General features: G+C 40.3%; 2 protein-coding genes across 3 annotated transcripts in view; one reads left to right on the plus strand and one right to left on the minus strand.

Annotated features, from left to right (window-relative positions):
• The window catches only part of FAM114A1 (family with sequence similarity 114 member A1), a 30,338-nt gene extending 16,905 nt beyond the window's left edge, over positions 1 to 13,433 (minus strand). Inside the window, exons 1-5 of one of the 2 annotated variants that reach the window (XM_058024558.1) lie at positions 13,408 to 13,433; positions 10,601 to 10,962; positions 9,726 to 9,813; positions 1,344 to 1,457; positions 1,078 to 1,184 (exon numbers count right to left, since the gene is read on the minus strand). In XM_058024558.1, the coding sequence (XP_057880541.1) occupies positions 1,078 to 1,184; positions 1,344 to 1,457; positions 9,726 to 9,813; positions 10,601 to 10,954 (663 nt within the window). In that variant the 5' untranslated portion in view covers positions 10,955 to 10,962; positions 13,408 to 13,433. Of the gene's footprint in view, positions 1 to 1,077; positions 1,185 to 1,343; positions 1,458 to 9,725; positions 9,814 to 10,600; positions 10,963 to 13,407 lie in introns of those variants that run through there. The other variant, XM_058024559.1, reaches the window with a different exon arrangement.
• A 2,006-nt stretch (positions 13,434 to 15,439) lies between these two features.
• On the plus strand, positions 15,440 to 19,822 carry LOC131083700 (toll-like receptor 1). The gene is made up of 2 exons (XM_058024592.1): positions 15,440 to 15,466; positions 17,798 to 19,822. Exon 2 carries the CDS (start codon positions 17,861 to 17,863, stop codon positions 19,820 to 19,822), a length of 1,962 nt encoding a protein of 653 aa, XP_057880575.1. The 5' UTR covers positions 15,440 to 15,466; positions 17,798 to 17,860.
• The last annotated feature ends 584 nt before the right edge of the window (positions 19,823 to 20,406 follow it).

A 20,406-nucleotide genomic window follows, 5' to 3' on the forward strand; every position in this document is an offset into this window, starting at 1 on the left:
TATAATGGAAAACCCTTCCAAAGTCTCAAGTGGCATTACAAGTGTCTTACTGAGACCTTAAGTGATTCTTTTTGTACCACATTGATCTCTGTGGTATGGCAGCTCTCCAGGCTGCCTACAAGCACATTTGTCTTATTTGCAAATCTTGTATAATGCTCAAGTAATCTTACTGGTGGCCAGCCAGCTCTACAAGCCATATGATGCTCCAGGTTCTGTAGAAACAGTCTTAGGAATTATCTATAGGAATCTCCTTCTGTTCCCAAAATCTTTGATATCAGAGTGATGAGGCAGTCAGAGTGAACTGAATACACAATAAAAAAGAACTGCCATTTCATAAAACTTGCTCAGTGGGGAATTAATCTTCTATGCTTTTACAGCAAATATTTAAAGTCTTCCATAATTTCAAGTGAAGCACCATACTTAAAGATGCAAAAAAATTTGGGGAAGAAGAAAACACAAAAATTGATTTGGAAGCGGTATGGTACAGGATGAAGTTCAACACACAAAATATAAGGATGTTAGGAAAGAACTGTGAACAAAAGATTTTGCCTCGCTAAGTTTGCAATCAGAGCCCCTTCTGGGAAGGCTAATATGAAATGAGAGATTAGATAAAGAGGTGAAGGTAAAGGACAGGAACTAAAAATAGAGAGCTTAGTAAAAAGCCTTAAAATAAGCAAATGGAGTATTTTCTTATGCTATCTGCCTTCAAAAATGGTAACAAGTCCTATCCCACTTTCTCTGGAAGGACTTAACTGTAAAAATAAAAAATCAGATGATGGTACAATTATAAAAAAGATTTTCAAAAATTTGCAGAATTCTACACAGTTTTGGAAAAGACCATATTATTTTCACTGAAACTGGTGAAAACATAGTGACTCAGTTAGTTTTGTTTGACTTCTTATTTTTTAATCAGACAGTTTCATTTTAAAGTTATTTTGTCATGGAAAGGCTCTAAATAGACTTACAAAGTAATTGTTTTACAAAGACCTGTAACTTAAAAAATGTGACCTAGAGTGAAGTTGAACCGAAAAATAACAAATAATAACTGGAGCAGAGAGATCAGCTAAAATGACTCACTGTGTTTTGTACAGCACTAGTGATAGCTGACAGCATGCCACGAGATCCAGATGAAGGAGAAGAAGGAATATTCTCAGAAGAGCTCCGGGCCAGAGAATCTTCTGCTTCTAAGAAAAGAAAACAAGCTGGTTACAGCATAATTTCAACCCTGCAAGTCAAAAATTACAGTAAAATGGTTTATGTGACCAAAATCTTAACATTTTCTAAACGGAACTGATTTGGCAGGTTCAAAGAGTTTTGTCCAATTTCAGTGGACTTGAACTCACGAGTAACTGGTGTTTCAGCTGCAGGAGGCTCTGCTGTTTCCAGAGAGGCTGAACTTCCACTGTGAATTCTTAGGGTAGTTCCTGCTTTTTCCTTTACTGCTGTTATCCCATGACCTGTAGGAGACTCATGTTTTAGACTATATGACTTGAAAACTCTTTACTATCAGTGCATAGTATTCTTATACTTCGTGAATTATGACAAAGAAAATATCTATTAAACTTACCTCAATTGCTTAATTTTCTCTAGGTTAATAATTCACTTCTACTATATTCATATTAACTGAATATAAATTATAAGGCTGAAATATAACACAAATTATGCTGGATCTGAAAAGTAAAAGTTATTTCAGTGGCCCACATAAGTTTAGTTCCCTGCTTTTCAAAATGCTAAATATTCTATTGCAATCAGTTTAAATGGAAACTGACAGTCCTCCTAAGGCCATAGGGTATCACCTCACATAGTTTTCAGTATTCTAGAAAAATTGACCCAAAGTCAATGGAATGTGTATGACTGCAGGACTGAGTCTGGAATTGTTCAGTCCTCTGCACAGGTGTTATGTTTTTAGGGACACTGACTCCAGTCCCCAAAGTTATTTCAGGATTTAAGCTCCTTAGTTTCTCATTTGAAGTAAAATTCTGAAATGTCTCTCCCCAAAGTTAGTATTTAAATAATACACTGCCTGCTGATGTCAAATGACACAAACAGAACTATTGCTCCAGTGGCAGGCGATCTCCTACAAAGATTTTACCACCTTTACATGATTCATATGCAGTGAATCCCTAGCCCTCCATTAAAATGGGCTACTTTAATATAAAGTATACATGTTGCTACTGTTTCTGTCTGAATACTTTTGACAGAACAGGATTGCCTTGCTGGTTTTCTATACAGTGTTTATTTACACTAGCAGATCACAGGGACTGGTGAGTCCCTGTAGTCAGTCAAGGGGAGGCAGTATCTTCCTAATCTGCATCAACTGTAGTTGAAAAATGCTGCCCTTAAAAAGGACTGCTCTAAAATTGTCTGCCTATTTTGCTTCTGGATATGTGTACAAGTATGCCCATGATATATTTCTCTCATTACAAGCAATCCACTTGTTAATCTTGCTTTCCTGGAAGCTTCTGTGCATCAGCTAAGGTGCAACAGGTGAACAACAAACCAGGTGAGCAATATTTCTTTCCAACATAATATTAAGTAGCTTCAGAGACAGGACTTGATTTTTATCTTGTACTGTACACTGCTAGTGCATCTTGCATGAAGCTGATCACTTCTAGCAGTAGGGCAATCCAGAGTGCTTCAACTGTCTGCTTAACAATTTATGAGAAATGTTAATAACAATTTCATACTTCTTTGGTTAAACTGAACTGTAAACACATAAATTCTTTCAGAGAAGGCATTAATACAGATGGTCAGACTGACATCTAAGGTGCAAAGTTATGCATAATGATTGTGTTGTCCACAATTTCCCATAACTGTGTGCACTCTAATAGAGAAGTTCAAAGCATCTTTTCTGAGTTACATTAATTACAGCAAAACAGCCTATCACTTGCCAGTGCTCTGCAGCATTCTGAATAAACATATACATCTGTGTGTGTAGTCATACAAATATGCTTTCAAACATCTGATTCAAGAAAGATGCAGCAAATCAAGTTGGAGTAGGAAAAAGGAAAGCTTAGATTTATGGATATATATATTTATGAATAAATATACTCTAGAAAACATATGTGAAGCAGCACTTCTGAAAGATCACACAGAAGAAAACTGCAGTATCTGGAGGTAAATATACAGAACAGATATAGCCTATGGAAAATACCTGCAGAGACAAGGAATTTCATAGGCTGCACAAGGTCCCAATGTTTCACACTGTAACAGCCTAGGCAGATAAATGCTTTTACCTGTCTAAAGGAAATATGACCTTTATCTATTTTACTTGTGTCTTACAAAAAACAGTAACTCACACAGCATCCAACTGCGTGAGTCATACCAGGTTATGCACCACAGTGTTTAAGTCATTGCTGGATAATTTCCTGACTCTTGCAAAGTCTGTTCCAATGCAGATACTGGAGAGCAGTGTACTGCATGGTCTAGTCCCAATCTCCCACATATTTTAATGAGCCCAATGAAAACATTAGCATGCACAGATTCTGGAGTCCCATATTCCTGGGACTCAAATCACTATTAATTGTGCTTTTACACAAATACAATAGACATTGCATGCCACATTCCTTCCCATAGCTTCTGCTCACAACTTTTTAAACGTATAAGAGTTTTATTCCTTTCATTGACTTAATCAACCTGACTTGGTAACAAAATACTATGGTCCTGTAGTCGTATAAAAATCCTTTAAACATTGGGCAAAAATGTGAATTGTCTGTAAAAGTTACATGTTTTCAGATCAATTTCCCACTTTTTTTCCTGTGATTTTTTTACAGCCTTGAATTGATTTCCATAGTTTGGCAGACAAGCTAACACATTTAAGAAGAGAAAGCACACAGTTGCTGTATTGATATTTACTGACCTACAAAAGGCAGCATTTTGGGGGCTGTGGTTAAATGCCCTAGAATAATAAGAAGATACTCCAGGTCAGCTAAGGGTGGCTTTGCTGAACTAAGCTATATGGCATGTATGTTTGACTGCAGCAGCAAAACCAGATGAGATCAGAAGACCACAACTGCCATACATGCACAAATGGCAGAAATGCCTGTTGCCTTGGAAATGAAGATGATTATTTGCAATTTCAAAAGGCACAGAAGTAAAAGAGGTCATGGGAGAGAAGCCTACAGTTTAAAGATGCACTCATTTTGTAACACTGGGTATGCTAATGCAACTGAGCTGACACCTCTGACATCTCCATTTACTCTTCTGTAACAGCAGATAGAAGAGCTATGCAGTAGGCATTGTTAACTGTGAGCTTTTGGAAGAAAGCACTCTTTTTTCCCCTGTGTTATTGCTTTTGTTTCTCTTGCCTCCATGATTCCTTGCCTTTCTATTGGCTGGCACTTTCCACAGAATATTATTGTTCATGTTCCTAGCTGGGATCTTTCACTTAAAAAAGAAGGTTTTGCTAACACTGCCTAACAGCATGACCTGCCTTTTGCTTTGCCTGATCTGCCAAGGCCAGATTGCAGCACTCACAAATGCTTTAGTCAGATCCCATCCCACTTTGCTGCAAGCTGTTTTATCTTCCACCTCCCAGCTTAGCAGCTTTGGATTCCCTGCAGAGCTGAGAGAGGCAAACAGACACCCGTGGAGGGCAGTTCACTATGTCTGAAACCTAAACCACTCTGTACAGGAATCACTGATCCCTTGTCCATCTAGAACTCACAGTCAATTGGACTCTGATTTAGTGGTACAGATGGGGAGGAGTTTGAGATTTTGTCCCTGGCTACAACACTGCCTTTGTAACCTGCGTCCTACCATGGGAGCACATCTAATGAAGAACTGATCAAAATTTAGTCTAGTAACATGAGTGAAGCCTCATCTAGCTCAAGCTAAAGAGGAAGACCAAGGCATTAAATGAGCATCTTTCACCAGATGAGAAAATGAGGAACCTGACACTGGCTGGAGGAGAATCAATCCACAACATGAAGTATAGAGATGTGGACAATCCAGCCGTGCTCTGGTTTTGTACACCAAAAAGTGGGGCCCCATTTTGCTCCCTTTTAGGCTATCCTATTGGCACTCCATTCACTTCAAGCTTCCACAAAACTTCTCTTCCTGGCAGTTAAAACAAAAAAAAAAAAAAACCAAGCTAGATTCTTGTAACACCTATGCTATCTTGTCTATAAATCAGGAATCACTCCACTTAATCTAGTAAATGCGACTAGATTCAGATCTCCTTATTGCAAGCATAAAAGGTTTCAATAATAGCAATAAGCATAAAGGCTGTTACAACATTTACTGGCTCTCAGTGTCTTCTAGACTATAAGCCCATGTTAAAAGACATAAAGAATGCAAAAGAGAAAAAAGAGAAAAACTTCAATTCAGCATTCTTGAAAAGGAATAACTGCAAAGGGCCAGCCTTGCTGCTATAGCAGCCAAAGTGTTATTTACAAAACAGTTGTGACCACCATGTGATTCCAACCCAAAGTAGTTTTCCCTTAATCAGCCAAATTTATGAAATAAAAAAAAATCTGAAGAGATTAACTATCCTCTTTATGATCACATAAAGTCACATAAAGTACAAGCATAACTAAAGTACAAGCATAACACCCAGACTTCTTTTTTTAATATTGTACTTTATTTTGCAACAGAGCAATACCTATAGAGAAAAGACATTTGCACTGTTTGAATACTTTAGTTTCACATTATCTACAGCATTGGCATTTTTGTTCCACAGAGAAGTCAACTATGTAATGCTGATTACTACACATACCCATGCATAATAATATCCAAGCTCATGAACACAGTGATGTATAAAGAGACATTTCGTTCTGTCACACTGAGTGACAAAAAGTGCTTTTCAGCATACCAGGGAGAAGTATGGGTGTCTGATATTTTCATGTGCCATTCTCACAGCTAAGGAACTAGATGAGAATATACACAAGAACAAAATAATCAAGATAGCAGAACAATAATTACAAACAACACATTAGAAAGATGCATTACGCAGCCTTATAGTATGAATTTCAGGGATCATATTAATCAAACAGCTAGGTTATTTTTTTATTACTTTTATTGTGTGAATGTATTGACAGGTTCTAGTCTTAGCAATGGCTCTAAAGGTGAAGCATTTGTATACAGCATGATAGAGAACAGACTTTGCTTGGAAATGCAGCTCATTGAGCATATTAACTTCAGCACCTTCTGAATGTCATACATCATTCAAAACATAGCATATGAAAGGCAAGGCTTGCAGAAGGCAGTCACTTTAATTAAGCTAGCAGATAGATTAGTTGGAAGAAAAACCAAAGACCCAAGGTTTAAAGCAGAGATGATGTTTTAAAAATGCAAGTTACAAGCTGCCAGGACAAACTGAAAATATATTTTGCCTCACATAAGCCTGGGGATAAAGAGTTTGCTGTTACAGCTAAGGTAACCTAATGGCTTCTTGGTGCAGTTATGGGAGGTTCTACTTCTCCCCATGTTCCACACTTGTCCCTTCTGCTTGCCCCAAAACTGGTCTCAAAGAGTCAGATCAAGGAACTGAAGAGGCAGAAAATGGATTTTTCTTTCCTCTAGAGTTACTCTTATGTCAGTTTTGCTTCCTAAACTGGATTAGAAGGAACTCAGAGGAACATGAATGCTGGTACAGGGAGAAGGAAGAAACATGCAAGGAAAAGACAGGTGAGGGACTACACACTTCAGTGGCTACTACCCATAAATTGACTGATTTAGCTACAATAGTCACCCTCTCGAGCTTATCAACACTGTCAAAAGACTGCCTTGTGTAATGGCTGATCTACTAAAAAACACCACTGAAAAGAAAGACACTAAAATGGTGATAATTAGTACAAGTTGTTCCTCCATATCACAGTGAGCCTTCTCCCACCTCACCATTCCAGCAACTATTTCAGTGGTTCTGTTCCACTGTGGTTCTATAAGGAGGAAGCAACTTTCTTGCACCTTTCAAGAACAAAAGAAATCTCTTCACCTCATTGATGAAGTTGATTCAATAGTTTGCTTAGTGTGACATCTAGTGTCAAGAGCCCAAACATGGTTCAGGCAGTGACTGAAACTCCAAAGGCATTACAGATTCTGTTTTGTACAGGAGTATCACATCTGTCTTGTTGTGGGGACCTCGATCCAAATAATGTCAAAATCAGTTCAAAGACAACAGATATTTTCTTTGGAATAAAAAATTACCACCAAAACAATCCATGGCTGTATGTGCAGAGTTACTTAAAGGAGGATGAGGTACAAACTATATGGAAACTGAGTTATTATTGGGAACTAAAATCAGCTGTCCTAAATAAATTATAGCCATGCATTAAAAATGCTCATGTGTTTGTGAATTCTCTATCAGTGTCTGAAGGATAAGGAAACTGAGATCATTGGAACAACATTTTAACTCAGTCTAAAATACGTAGGAATGCAAGAAAAATTAATTACAGTAAGAAGAATTATTCACTGGAATAACCTACCCAGGGATATGGTGAAGTCTCCATTGTTGGAGGTTTTCAAGATGTGTCTGGACAACTTGCTAGATAATCTCATCTAGATGCATAAAGCCTTTCCCACAAAACCCCTGACTAGATGACTTTTCAAGGTACTGTCCAACCTTGGCTGGTCCATGATACTCTTTGTTAAAAGCAGAATGTATTTGTTCAAGCCTTTAAGATGTTATTTAGTCCACCTCAAACTGTTTGCGCTATTTTTACAAAGTACAATTTTGAAGAAAAACATTAGGAATAGTAGATATTGGTCATATTTCACCAGACAAGCAGCTGTGTTGTACAATATGATGGCAGAACAACAGAAAAATCACAGACTGAATGTGTTGCTACTAAGTCTTAACTCCAAGAAGGCAGTTTTACTAACAGCATTTGCTACTCTGAAGGAATAGCAACTTTACAATGGACTGGTCTGTAGCAAAACTATTTTCTGGTGTGGAACAGGAGATGAAGTGTTGGTTGAACTGATCAGATACTGAATGGAGTAACTTTGAGGAGAATAATAAATATATAATAATAATCATAATAAAGCTTATAGAAATTCCCAATAGCTTTAATTTTTTTTCCATATATCTCACTAGGGAATTATCATACTGAAGGAAATATGTGGTCTGTTCAGAACCGTATCGTGTCCATGACAGTGAGAGACAGTTAAGTGTTCTAGAGGATCAAGCAGGAATTTTCATAATAAACAACTAGGAAATAAGCCCTCTGTATCAAGAATATAAAATATTACCTGGTGCATTGATTTCCTGTAACAAATCTAAGACTAGCTATTTGGTCTTCCAAGTTACCTTGGGTTCACAAAACATGGAAGAACATAAATTTTATTTCTGCTTAATTCATAGTCAATTATGTTAAATGAATTCATGAAGTTAAGATTCAAAATTATTAGACAGTAACATGGAAACTCAACCTACCCTGATCCCAGGGTCAAGAAGTCTGTCTATGCTGCAGATTCTAGGAAATAGGAAAATTGGAAACTGCTGCTTTATATACATCTGGGTTTAGGTGCTTTCCTAGCTGTTCTTGGTTACTGCCAGAACCTAAATAGTAGATGGGTCTTCAGTGTGAAATAGTGCAACCATTCTGATGTTGAATTAAAATTATTCTACAATTTTCCTTTTCCTTTTCTGCATGTGGAAGCTCTTTTTCCAAGGCAACTTGACTTGTTCCAGCTGTGCTCATTTTTAGACAATAACAACCCTAAAAATATTTATTCATGGTGATGACATGCCTCTTCAAAACAGACATCACACAACCTTATCAAGTCAGACTGCCTACACAACAAACTTGTTCCACACACCCTAGAAACCCATTCTGAATGTACCTAGAAATGTTAATTGTTGTTGTCTGAAAGAAAATGTAGTTATTTACTCCTGACTGTGGATGTTACTGAAAAAAAAGAGGACAAGGAAATTTCCCTCCTCTGAGAAACAGACAGAAACCATTTACTGTCCATGAAAAACAGGAGATAAAGAGGAGAATTATTGAGCCTTATATGGGATCATAAAACCAGTATCTCTATTGAATCATTTTTAGTAACTAGCAATTAATTTTAATTCCTATGTTAATATTTTGAAAGTGTTCCGTGGATCCTTTATAAGAACTGACCAGCTAACAGATTGTTTTGTTACAAAACATTTCTGGTTTGTGAGAAATTATTTCCCACTGTAACTACATATTTCTATGCTTTGCTTTTTGACAGTGAGTTTTCAAAGAGCAATAGTTAAGTTTCACCTGAAGTCCTCACAAGGACATACTGTACTGACCTACCATTGGAAATGAGAGTATAGGGAGAGGGAGTACAGGGCCCATGTTTTAATACATTGTTCTACTGTCTGAAATGCAGTGTGACAGTGTGAGTGTTTCACTGGTGGCAAGAAAAGCTGGAATGATTTACTACAAGTGAATTCATGTGTAGGCAGGAGTCAAACCTGGCATACAAACCATTAACATGAGTGAGCATGAAAATCTGGGTTGCTTTGACTTGAGAAACCATAAGCCTTTGCCTGATAGAAATTGTATTGGATTATGATCCTCTCTATGAAGAAGTCACAACCAAGTAATTCATTAACTTTACAAACAAGACTAGTACCTTGTCCATAATTTGAATAATTAGGAAGGTCATCTTCCTCTTTAAAAAAATCATGCTTCCCAAGCTTATCAAGGCAAAATTGTCTATGAATCCTTAAGATGCAACACTAATCTGTCTAATGACACATGAAAATTATTAATTGTTTCCACACATTTTACCAACTGAACACTTACCCACTGTGGCAGAAGCTGATGACAGAAGAGACTTTCCCCAGGTACCCCAAGCTCCCCATCTACTTGCTTTAGATGAGGAGTCTGCAGCCTGTAAGAACAAAAATGTTACTCCACTGTCTAAAAATCTTGTTCTCAAGAGGCAGGAGGAAACACAAAGAAACTGTCAGGCAACAAAGTCTGGCATTTAATAGGTGATGACAGATTGGGTATTATGTGGAGTTCAAACTTCTGTGCACAAAAAAACCAGAAGCATAGCTCACATCATCTCTTCCTAGAAGAGCTTTACTCTCCAGAGATGTCTTTACAGATGTCCTAATATTTCTTCAGGTACCCAATCCTATAAAGCCATACCATTTATTGAGGCTAATATGAGGGAGAGGTAGGAACCTGACTCCTTGCTGGGTTGGAGGCAGGAGCCAGAGTTGGAGGCTTCTCTTCCAAAGTCTCCTCATGTGTGTAATTCAGTAGATGTGCACAGGGAACTCCTAACAACTGAATTCACTAGAAACACAGCCAGAGGAGGTGCTGCACACTTTTTACATTAATGGCTAGTGCTAAGCCATTATCAGTATTCCATATTTAAATCATGTTAAGAAACTGTTGTCTCAAGAATGTGTCCAGTAACATATCACCTTTACACAATGCAAGTTTCATTGCAACCAGACTTGAAAGACCAAATTAATATCATACTGGAAAAGTGAAATTAAACTATCACTAGTTTTCAAAAGCTTGGTGTTGCAATTTAATTTATCCCTGTGTAGGTTTTCCACGTAAATTCCTAGGTTTTTGTGAAAAACAGGACATACATTATACAAAATTCTGTCCTCACAATGCAAGGAGAGGAGGGCTTTTAGAGAAAAGAAAGTGTTGCTTACTGGATTGCTTTGCTCATGCAGTGTTTCTTCCAATTCAGGTTCTGTATCAAGGCTTACAGTTTCAATGCACTCGGTGGGCTTGTCTTCAGTTGTGTCTTCACTGGAAGGCAGGCTGGAAGGCAGGCCTTCAACGAGATTTTCAGTCAAAGGGTTTTCATTAATGACTGTGTCTCCTTCCTTTCCATTACTAACATTCTGAGTGACCTGTCCATGCTGATCTTGTGAAGACTCAGGCAAGATCTCAGCTTCTACGAGGTGTGGTACTGATTCATGAGGCAATACCTCATTGTTGGGCATCTCCATTACTTCAGGTTTTTCTTCAGGTGGGGCGCCATCAGATACATCTTCAGACATTTTCAGTTCTGAATATAGAAAGCAAAGTCTTCTAGGTACCATAAACATTTCAGTGTTTGTTATAAAATACACAGTGTTTACCATATGCTACTGCTGAAAAACAATACAACCTTGATGTAAGATCTCCAAAAGCATGGAGCATGGAGCCCTGTGGCATGCTGGCACTGGCATCAGGATAATACTGTAACTCCACTCACTCTGCAGGATCCCACTCAAATACAAAGAGCAGCCTTACTGCTTTCCAAAATATGGTTTAGTGAGAGTGAAAGGATATTAATTTGTCTGGAGTAGTCAAATGTAGGAGTTTCCACATGGCTAATTTCTAAATTCACTATCAGGTGTGTATGAAAGACCATTGCAGAAGAAAATAATCCAAGCTGCAAAGTCAAGCAGCTCTTGCTCTCCCTTTCATGGCTGAGACATACACAGGGTTCCTACAGCCTGCTGACTGACTGCCAGAGGGGAGGATAACTCTCTGTACCTACAACTGTGGTGACATTGATGTGATTGAGAAGGGGCATAATCCGTGAACATGACAGGCCATGGGCCCTAGAGCCATTTCACAGCCATAGCACAGAGTCACTGCTCACACTGTTTCTGTATCACTTGTCCCAAAGTCTTGCTCTTTGGGGAGTGCAACACTTCTCACCATCTCCTAAAATTCCAGCTGTGTGATTAAACTTCAATTTTGAAGCCAAGGTAAACTTGTATGAGGTAGTTAATGATTTTTTTTTTAAGTTATGAACCAGTTTGGTCTTACTTATTCCTTATCTTCCAATGTAATTTTGGAGGTATTTTCCACCATTGTGCAGTCATCAGGCTGAGGATGCTGATGGGTAAAGATAAAGTCACAGAGTAAACTCTGCAGCTGATTAAGTGGCACTGCCAGAGTCCAAAAGGACTGCTGGTCTGTCATTACTATAATTTAAGTGTTGGTAACAACAGTGTACCTGGCACTCAGAAGACAATCCTTGACAGAGAGCTTGCAAAATGTTGAGTTGCATGGCATAAAAAGACTTGTACAGTCCTCTCTGTAGATGCTGCCTTTTCATTGACTCTCATATTAATTAAATATGGCTCAAAGGTTTGCATCAGTCAGGAAGAATGGAGATTGTAGGAGAGACTAAGAACAGGGGGGGAAAAAGGCAAAAAGCAAAACATAACTGGGATTTAGGAGAAATCTGCCTAAGAAGCATGTATTTAAATTAGTATATTTTATTAAAGTTTATAGAACTGTCTACATCTATAGCTTTAGTAGCCTGTTTATCTAATGTGAATGGAGCTCACTTCTATTAATAGTTCCATGAGTAGCACTTTGGACCAGTGAACAAAAAACATAAGTAAAAAAGTAAGCACTTGCTATCACTTGTATTACTTCAGCTTACACTGTAGCTTAATTATCTTCAGAAAACATGAATTCTGAAGTCAGAATCTTTGCATTTGACAGCTTACCATTAAAAATACAGCAAATATTATAAAATGCTTTATTGTAGGGAAGTAGTGCTATTGTTGTAACAGTACTCACTGTGTGATGGACAGCATCACCTGAGGAAAATTTTTGTATTTGTAAGTCAAATTCCATCATAAGAGATGAGGATCCTCTATTAAAACCTGTAAAACCTTTACACACATACTTCATAATTTTGAATGGGCATTAGCTCTGAGTAAGCCCAGCACTCTTTAAAGGATGACACAGACGTGCACATGGATTTTTGCACTGCTGGATCATCTTTGGGTACCACTGGGGCCACGGTCCCTGCAGCTGCCTGCTGAACCTTTCTTCCAGGAGCACGGCACGTAACCGCGAATTACCGCGTCTGGCAGAACACATGAGCCGGGCTGCACCCGGGGCCAGCGTCATTCAACCTCTCATCCGTGAGACTGTCCTGATCCAAATCAGCTCGGACAGCTCCGCCCAAAGGGAATTACTCTACGGGGAGTTTGTGAGGGAGATGCTAAGGCCAGCCCGGACCGGTGGCGGGGGAGAGCCCGGCCCGCAGCGCCCAGCCGCGCTGAGGGGGCCGGCGGTGGCCACACCTGCCGAGCCTGTCTGAGGAGTTTCATCTCCCCTGGAAAGCACAGCCCAGCTGCCGCCGGGCGCTTTGGGCACGAATCACCGTCCCCGAGCGGGAGGGAGGAATAACTTTTTTGGCGACGGCACCTTGCTCCCCTCTCGCTCGACGCCCGCTATCCCTCCTCCACCGCGGGCCGCTGCGGGCACGGCGAGCGCAGGCGAACACCCCAGGCAGCTCCCCCTGCCCCGCTGCCCTCTGCCCCTGCACCAGGCGGGGCAGGAGCAGCGGGGGCGCCGCTCCCGCAAGCCCGTAGCGGCCACAACTTCCCGCTTCTCCTTTTCCTTTTTCCCCTTTTCGAAACTCCCCTCTGGGACAGAGCTGTGTGGCGCAGCCAGTGTCAAAAGCGGCAGAAAATGCAGAAATCGCCGCGCTCCTTACCGCTCAGCAGTGCCCCGACCGGCGCGCCCCCGGCTCCTTCCCTTCCCCGCCCCGCCACGTCGGCAGTAGCGGGGGGAGGAGGCAGAGCGGGCCCGGCAGCCCGGGCCGGCCCCAGGGCGGGAGGGCTGGCTTTTGTCCCTCGCTCTTCTTCCGGCTGTGTGAGGTGGCCGCCTGCTGTAAAGTGTTAGCGTCATGCCGCTGCCGAGCCTTTCCCGGGCTTCAGGCTTCTCTGACCCAGCGCGGGGAGCCGCCCCGGCCGCCATGCTCGCCCCTCACGGCCCTCGGCGCGGGGGACGCGGCGGGGCCCGGCGGGACCCCGCTGGAAGCGCCGGCCGGAGCGTCGGGCGCGGCTTCAGCAGCGCTTCCCTCAGGGCCGGCGCCACCCCCGCGTCCGGGATGAGGCGGAAAAGGGGTGAATTTCATAGAATCATAGAATGTGCTGAGTTGGAGGGGACCTATCGGGATCAACGAGTCCAACTCCTGGCCCTGTGCAGGACACCCCAAGAATCACACCACGTGCCCGAGAGCATTGTCTCTAAACGCTTCCTGGATTCAGATAAGCTCGGCGATGTGGCTACTTCGCTGGGAAACCGGTTCAGTGCTCACCCGTCCTCTGAGAGGAAAAGTCCAAATTAATCTAGTTGCTGAGCTGGCATAAAACTTTTTTTTTTTCTTTTAAGAAAGTAATCATTCCTCAAAGTGAGCACTTACTGACCCGTGGGGTTGCGGAACTGAACGGAGATGCAGCGTTTCAGACGCCGCTCGGCACCTCCTATCGCTGTGTTTGCGGGAAATCCCCTGACAGAAGCCGGCGGTGTGTGCACACATTTCCAGTCGGTGAAACACTTGGTTGAGCAAAGGGGTTGCAGGCTGTCTCCAACAGCCTGTGGTTCTTGTTTCTGTGTAATTCCTCATACCCGTTCCTCTTTTTGCGACCTCATTTTAAAGCGAAGCATGGCCTTTACAGTGGTGAAAGGCAACACAGCACCATTTCTATCACTAGTCTGCCAGCGAGAGAAGTTACTTTTGACACAGAAGGCAAACCAGCCCATCGTGAGCCACTGAGGAGAGCTGCTCCAAGAGGTCACATGAAATCATACAGTATTACTGTAAGGCTCATCAGCAGTATAGCAGTGAATTTTCCATATTCTGTTGCTTACTACCTGTCCTATCTTTCAATTTCATTTTTGGATGACCTCTTTTCACCTGAGGCTGAGAAATTAAATATAATCTACAGAATAAGCCTTAAAGTGAAAAAGTAATTTTTTAGATTATTTCCTCTGCTTCCTGAATAATTGAAATATTAAATAATGAAAGTGTAATGATATGCTAACCCAGAAAGGTAGGTTATAGTGTGGCAGTTCTGTATTTAGATCTCAGCTATGGTGGAATTTCTGACCAACATTATACAGAAATAGAGAGACTGGTTTATATCTTTGCCAGGACAATAACCCTGTGTTTGGGCTTTCAGTGCCAAAGTCACCACTCTGTTTTAATTAAAGAAAAAAATCCAAACCAAATTCCACTCAGTGTTTCCATGTTCACTGTTTAACCCAATGACAACACTGCTGGAGTAGGAGAGAGATTATTATTCCATTCCTATTAAATGGAAATTAAACTAAGACAAATGGTACTTTTATAAACCAGCCTTGATAAGAGTCTGACAACTAAATTGGTGCAGCAAAATGGACAAAAAATTACAGTAATGCATAGAGACTTATTCAAAAGAAGTACTTATTTTCATATTAATTTAATGAAGGTAGAAAGTAGTAAAAAGATTCATATTTCTCCTGTTTAATATATTGCAAAGCATAAAAATGTAAAGTTCAATAATAATAGAATAGTGGAGATATTACAGTAATGTTGTATGTGAAAAATACATCCAGAGAAAAGCAAATGCCATTTCACAAGCTGTCAGTAGATGGCACAAACATGTATATAAAAATTTGGGCGTTCCTAAGTATTGTTACTCAGTAGGATAGAGTTACAGGAAGTTTCTTTTGTTTTTTTTTATTTTCCTGAGAACATTTTCTGCTTTTTTGGACAGCCGGGATTTCTGGTGAGAAAAGTTTTAATTTTGTTGACTTTGTGCTGTTGCTAGTTAGCTGTAATTGTTTTATATTATGTATCTTATTTGTAAATGAGCCTTGTTTTTTGTAGCAAGTGTACGATGTTCTTTCCAAGTGTATGGGTAAGGAACGATGGTGAGGTTGCTTGTGTTCGGAATACTTATCCAAAAAACCTGTCCAAGTAGCAGTCTCTCATTATTAGCACTACACCCATAGTTAAGGGGGGCAGAGTGATGGCAGTAGTTTATCCTGATTTTTCTACAGTTCAGGAACTGGGTCTAACCTGATGGTGTGTTTCATCCTTGTGAAAGGCATTTTTGTAGCATTAGTTTTTTGCTATGTTGGTAACCTGCGAAGTGCATGTCTTAATACTGAATTGTCTCAGCTATATGCATTCTCTTTATTTCTTATATGGAAGTTTAGTCAGTTTCTACCAGTTTTACATTGGAAAAACTCTTAAAACCTCATTTTTTTTCTCTCCCCTTGCTCTTTAAACAACAGGACACTTTCTTGCCATGCTCTTGGCTTGCCTAGCCTTCTGGATTGCTTTTCTTGATTACTTTTATCACGTTTGAAGACATGAGGATACTTCTGAATTAAAAGTGATATGACTAAGAAGGATAATTTCTACAGTATTAGCCTCCAATCACAGGTTATATGTTATAAAAGTTTTTACTTGTGTTGCTTCATATGATATTCCAAAGAAATTTTGAAGGTACTCATAAATAATTTGACTGAATGCTAGGATATATGAAAGAGAAGGAAAATAAAGCACATGTAGAAGAATCAGATCCTTTTTCATCTGGTCCATGGATATTACTGAAATTTTATCCAAAGAAGGAATAATGATTTAAAGGTAGATTTTTTTCAGTTTTCTCTTGAAGCTATGTATTTTGGTTAGTTATAAACACATTAGTAAAGTTGCCCAAACAATCAGAAGAACAGAACTGAATATGCCCAAATGCATTTTCGGGGCTGTGATGCATATAATTTTTCCAAATGAGAATTTGGAAAAAGGCTGGAAAAGTTTTGCCATATTGCCCCACTATTTCTAGATGATTTCCAAGCTTAGTTTCATGCGTTCTTTACTAAAGAACTCAGTGGACTTTTTTTTGGTGTGGTTTTTGTTTGGTTTTTTTGTTTGTTTGTTTGTTTGTTTGTTAGATGAAATAGAACATGTATTTTACCCCAGTAATTCTGAGAAAGCTTATGGAATAGTTAATGGCACAGTGAATGTAGTCCTTGAAGTTGTAAATCAGTCTCTCAGGTGGTAGCTACTGTCTCATTGTAGAGTCATTAGAAATAAAAAATCACAAGTTAACCCCTTCAATATCAAGGGAAAGGTAAAGGCCGCTGCAGTCATTAAAAAGTACTGTGGGAAACCTCAGGCAACATTATGATTTAAAATTAATGGGAGGGAAGGGGAAAGAAGAGGAAATAAAAAGATATTAGAAATCTGGAAAACAGCTTTTAATAAGATTTACACATGTAAAATTGTTAACCAAGTTCTTACCAGTTCCTCTTTTAGAGGAGCCGTATAATGGATTTATGCAATAGCTAAAAGGAGATTTAAGACAATATTCTCAATGGCTGATTTAAACAAAGGGAGGCTGGCTCTCCTAAACTCCTACATTCAGAAAGAAAAAGTGACCTCTAATCGGGAAAACCAAAGCAAGGACACAGTTATGATTTTTCCTTTTAAAGTCTGTTTAAATAAACTTCTCTTTCACAACAGAGATGTTTGAGGTCAGTGTCCTTAGATCAGGGCTGGATTTTGTGCTCAGAGGTTCTACATCTATTTTTGTGTATATTTTTGTGTAGCCTGCAAATATTCCCAGTGTGTGTCTGGTGTTCTCTTTGTACGCTTGTCAGACCAAATGTGACCACCCCACTTTCAGAGTCTAAATTAAAGGAAATGTTTAAGCTCAGACAAGAAGTGAACCCTTCTATGGGCTTTCCCAGGGCATAAATATAGATCATTCTACCCTCACCATCATTTCCCTAGTTAAAAGAAGCACTGATGATCCAGTCTCAGCTATCTGAAGACACTCAGCTTTTGATTCAGGCTCTTAAACCTCCGTGCTATGTTTCAGTTCAAGTGTTACTGTCAAAAGTCCATTTTAAAATAATGTAAATAAAAATTTCAGTGGTCTGTGAATAAAGAATGTCTCTCCCGAATGATTGTAGAAAATAATTGCTTTTTGAATCAAACGGAAAAATGAGAAGTTGGAACCTGAGAAAAATCTCTCTCTCTGATGGTTCCTGCACAGCTACTTAATAATACAATCTGTTTTTTGCTTGTGTTTCTTTAATTTCCACAGGATTGGAACAAAAATGGACAGTTAAGAAAAGTATTGAGCGCCTGCAAGGAAAGAGAAAACAGTATGACACTAAATATGAGCTTTCTCAGAAACGTTTTTCTGTATAAGTGTCTGTTTGCATTAACTTTTTGGAACCATGTCAGCCTGTCTGTGGAAGATGAACTCTTTACATCTGTTTCTAAAAATTTTCCAGAAGATGTTTCTAACCAAAAAATCACGAGCCTGCCACTCCTGTATACAAAGAGTCATCAGTCCGAAACTGATGGTGATTGGGTTGTGATACAAAATACTACAGAAAGCCTGTCATTGTCAGAAATCGAAAACAAAAATGTAAAAAAGTTGATAGCTTTATTATCTAATTTCAGACAAGGATCCAAGTTACAAAATCTGACACTGACAAATGTGTCAGTGAGCTGGAAGGATCTCATGGAAATGTTTCAGACTGTATGGCACTCATCCGTTGAATACTTCAATATTAACAATGTAACACAGCAGTTAGACGTTGAATATTATAACTTTGACTATTCAGGTACTTCCATGAAAGCATTGACAATGAAGGAAATTAAAATCACAGACATGTACTTTTCACAGGATAACCTATACAAAATATTTGCAGACATGAATATTAGAGAGATGACAATAGCTGATTCAGAGATGATTCATATGCTTTGTCCTTCACGTAAGAGTTCCTTTAGATACCTAAATTTTTTAAAGAATGATTTAACAGATTTTCTTTTTCAAAAATGTGACAACCTAGCTCAGCTGGAGACATTAATCTTGCAGAAGAACAAATTTGAGAGCCTTCGCAAAGTAAGCTTCATGACGAGCCGTATGAAATCCCTGACATACCTGGACATGAGCAACAACCTGCTGCGCCACGATGGAGCTGGCGTGCAGTGCCAGTGGGCCGAGTCTCTGGCAGAGCTGGACCTGTCCTCCAATCAGTTGGTGGATGCTGTGTTTGAGTGCTTGCCAGCCAATGTCCAAAAACTCAGCCTACAAAACAATCACATCAGCAATGTCCCCAGCAGGGTGGCGGAGCTGAAATCCTTGCAGGAGCTGAACCTGGCATCGAACAGGCTGGCCGACCTGCCGGGCTGCGGCAGCTTCACGTCCCTGCAGTTCCTGAACGTGGAGATGAATTCGATCCTCACCCCGTCTGCCGACTTCTTCCAGAGCTGCCCGAGGGTCAGGGAGCTGCAGGCCGGGCACAACCCGTTCCAGTGTTCCTGTGAGCTGCAAGCCTTTATCCAGCTGGAGAGGCGCTCCGGGGGGAAGCTGTTTGGCTGGCCGGCGGCCTACGTGTGCGAGTACCCAGAGGGCTTGCGAGGGACAGAGCTCAAGGACTTCCACCTGAGCCCGCTGGCTTGCAACACGACGCTGCTGCTGGTGACAGCTCTGCTGCTGACCCTGCTGCTGGTGGCTGCGGTGGCCTTCCTGTGCATCTACCTGGATGTGCCGTGGTACGTGCGGATGACCTGGCAGTGGACGCAGACGAAGCGCAGAGCTTGGCACACCCCCCCCGCAGATCAGGAGGCCATTCTGCAATTCCACGCGTTCATTTCCTACAGCGAGCGCGATTCGCTGTGGGTGAAGAACGAGCTGATCCCAAACCTGGAGAGGGGGGAGGGCAGCGTGCAACTGTGCCAGCACGAGAGAAACTTTATCCCCGGCAAGAGCATTGTGGAGAACATCATTAACTGCATTGAGAAGAGCTACAGGTCCATCTTTGTGTTGTCTCCCAACTTTGTGCAGAGTGAGTGGTGCCACTATGAGCTGTACTTTGCCCATCACAAGTTATTCAGTGAGAAATCCAACAGCTTAATCCTCATTTTACTGGAGCCCATCCCTCCGTACCTTATCCCTGCCAGGTATCACAAGCTGAAAGCTCTCATGGCAAAGCGCACCTACATGGAGTGGCCGAAGGAGAGGAGCAAGCGCCCCCTATTCTGGGCCAACCTCAGGGCAGCCATTAGCATTAACCTGCCAAAAGCTGATGAAAACTTGTATGAGGAAACAGATTAAGCATCTTTCTAATGGAGTTTCATCTGTTTTTTCTTAGTGAAATAATAAATACAATTTCCATTCATTGTAAGTGTGTTTAACTTATTGTTACACAATCTTATTTCCAGCTTATCTGTGTTGCTTCCTAACTGTAGTCAAAATTCAATTCATCTTATTGCAAATCTCTTGAAATAGCAAATGGCAAATGAATTTGAATGTGGATTTTGAAATACGACTTGAAATGTTATAGTGAGTTTTTCTCAGCAGAATAAAATCTGGAGCAGTTTAGTATAGTTGTGCAAGAGTGCTTCATCTGCTGGATAGTTTGCAGAGCTGCTTTAATCACAAAATTTATACAGCTTTGTCAAAGGAGATTTTCTCTAATATTGGTTCATGTGAAAGAAAATTAAGGATCCTGAGAAGATGCCTGAAGTCCAGATCTCAAAATGGTTGCTAAATAGTCTTTGTTCAGGGTTGGTGGATAAAAGGATAGAACCCAGACGCAGAAGTTTGTGAACTTTCAACTTGCCAAAACCAAGAATTGAGCAAGGAAGAAAAATTTTGGGGTTTTTTTTCTTAAAGAAAAAAAAGCTGAGGTACTTCAC

This window comes from Melospiza georgiana, chromosome 5, assembly GCF_028018845.1.
Source record: "Melospiza georgiana isolate bMelGeo1 chromosome 5, bMelGeo1.pri, whole genome shotgun sequence".
Lineage (NCBI taxonomy): Eukaryota > Metazoa > Chordata > Aves > Passeriformes > Passerellidae > Melospiza > Melospiza georgiana.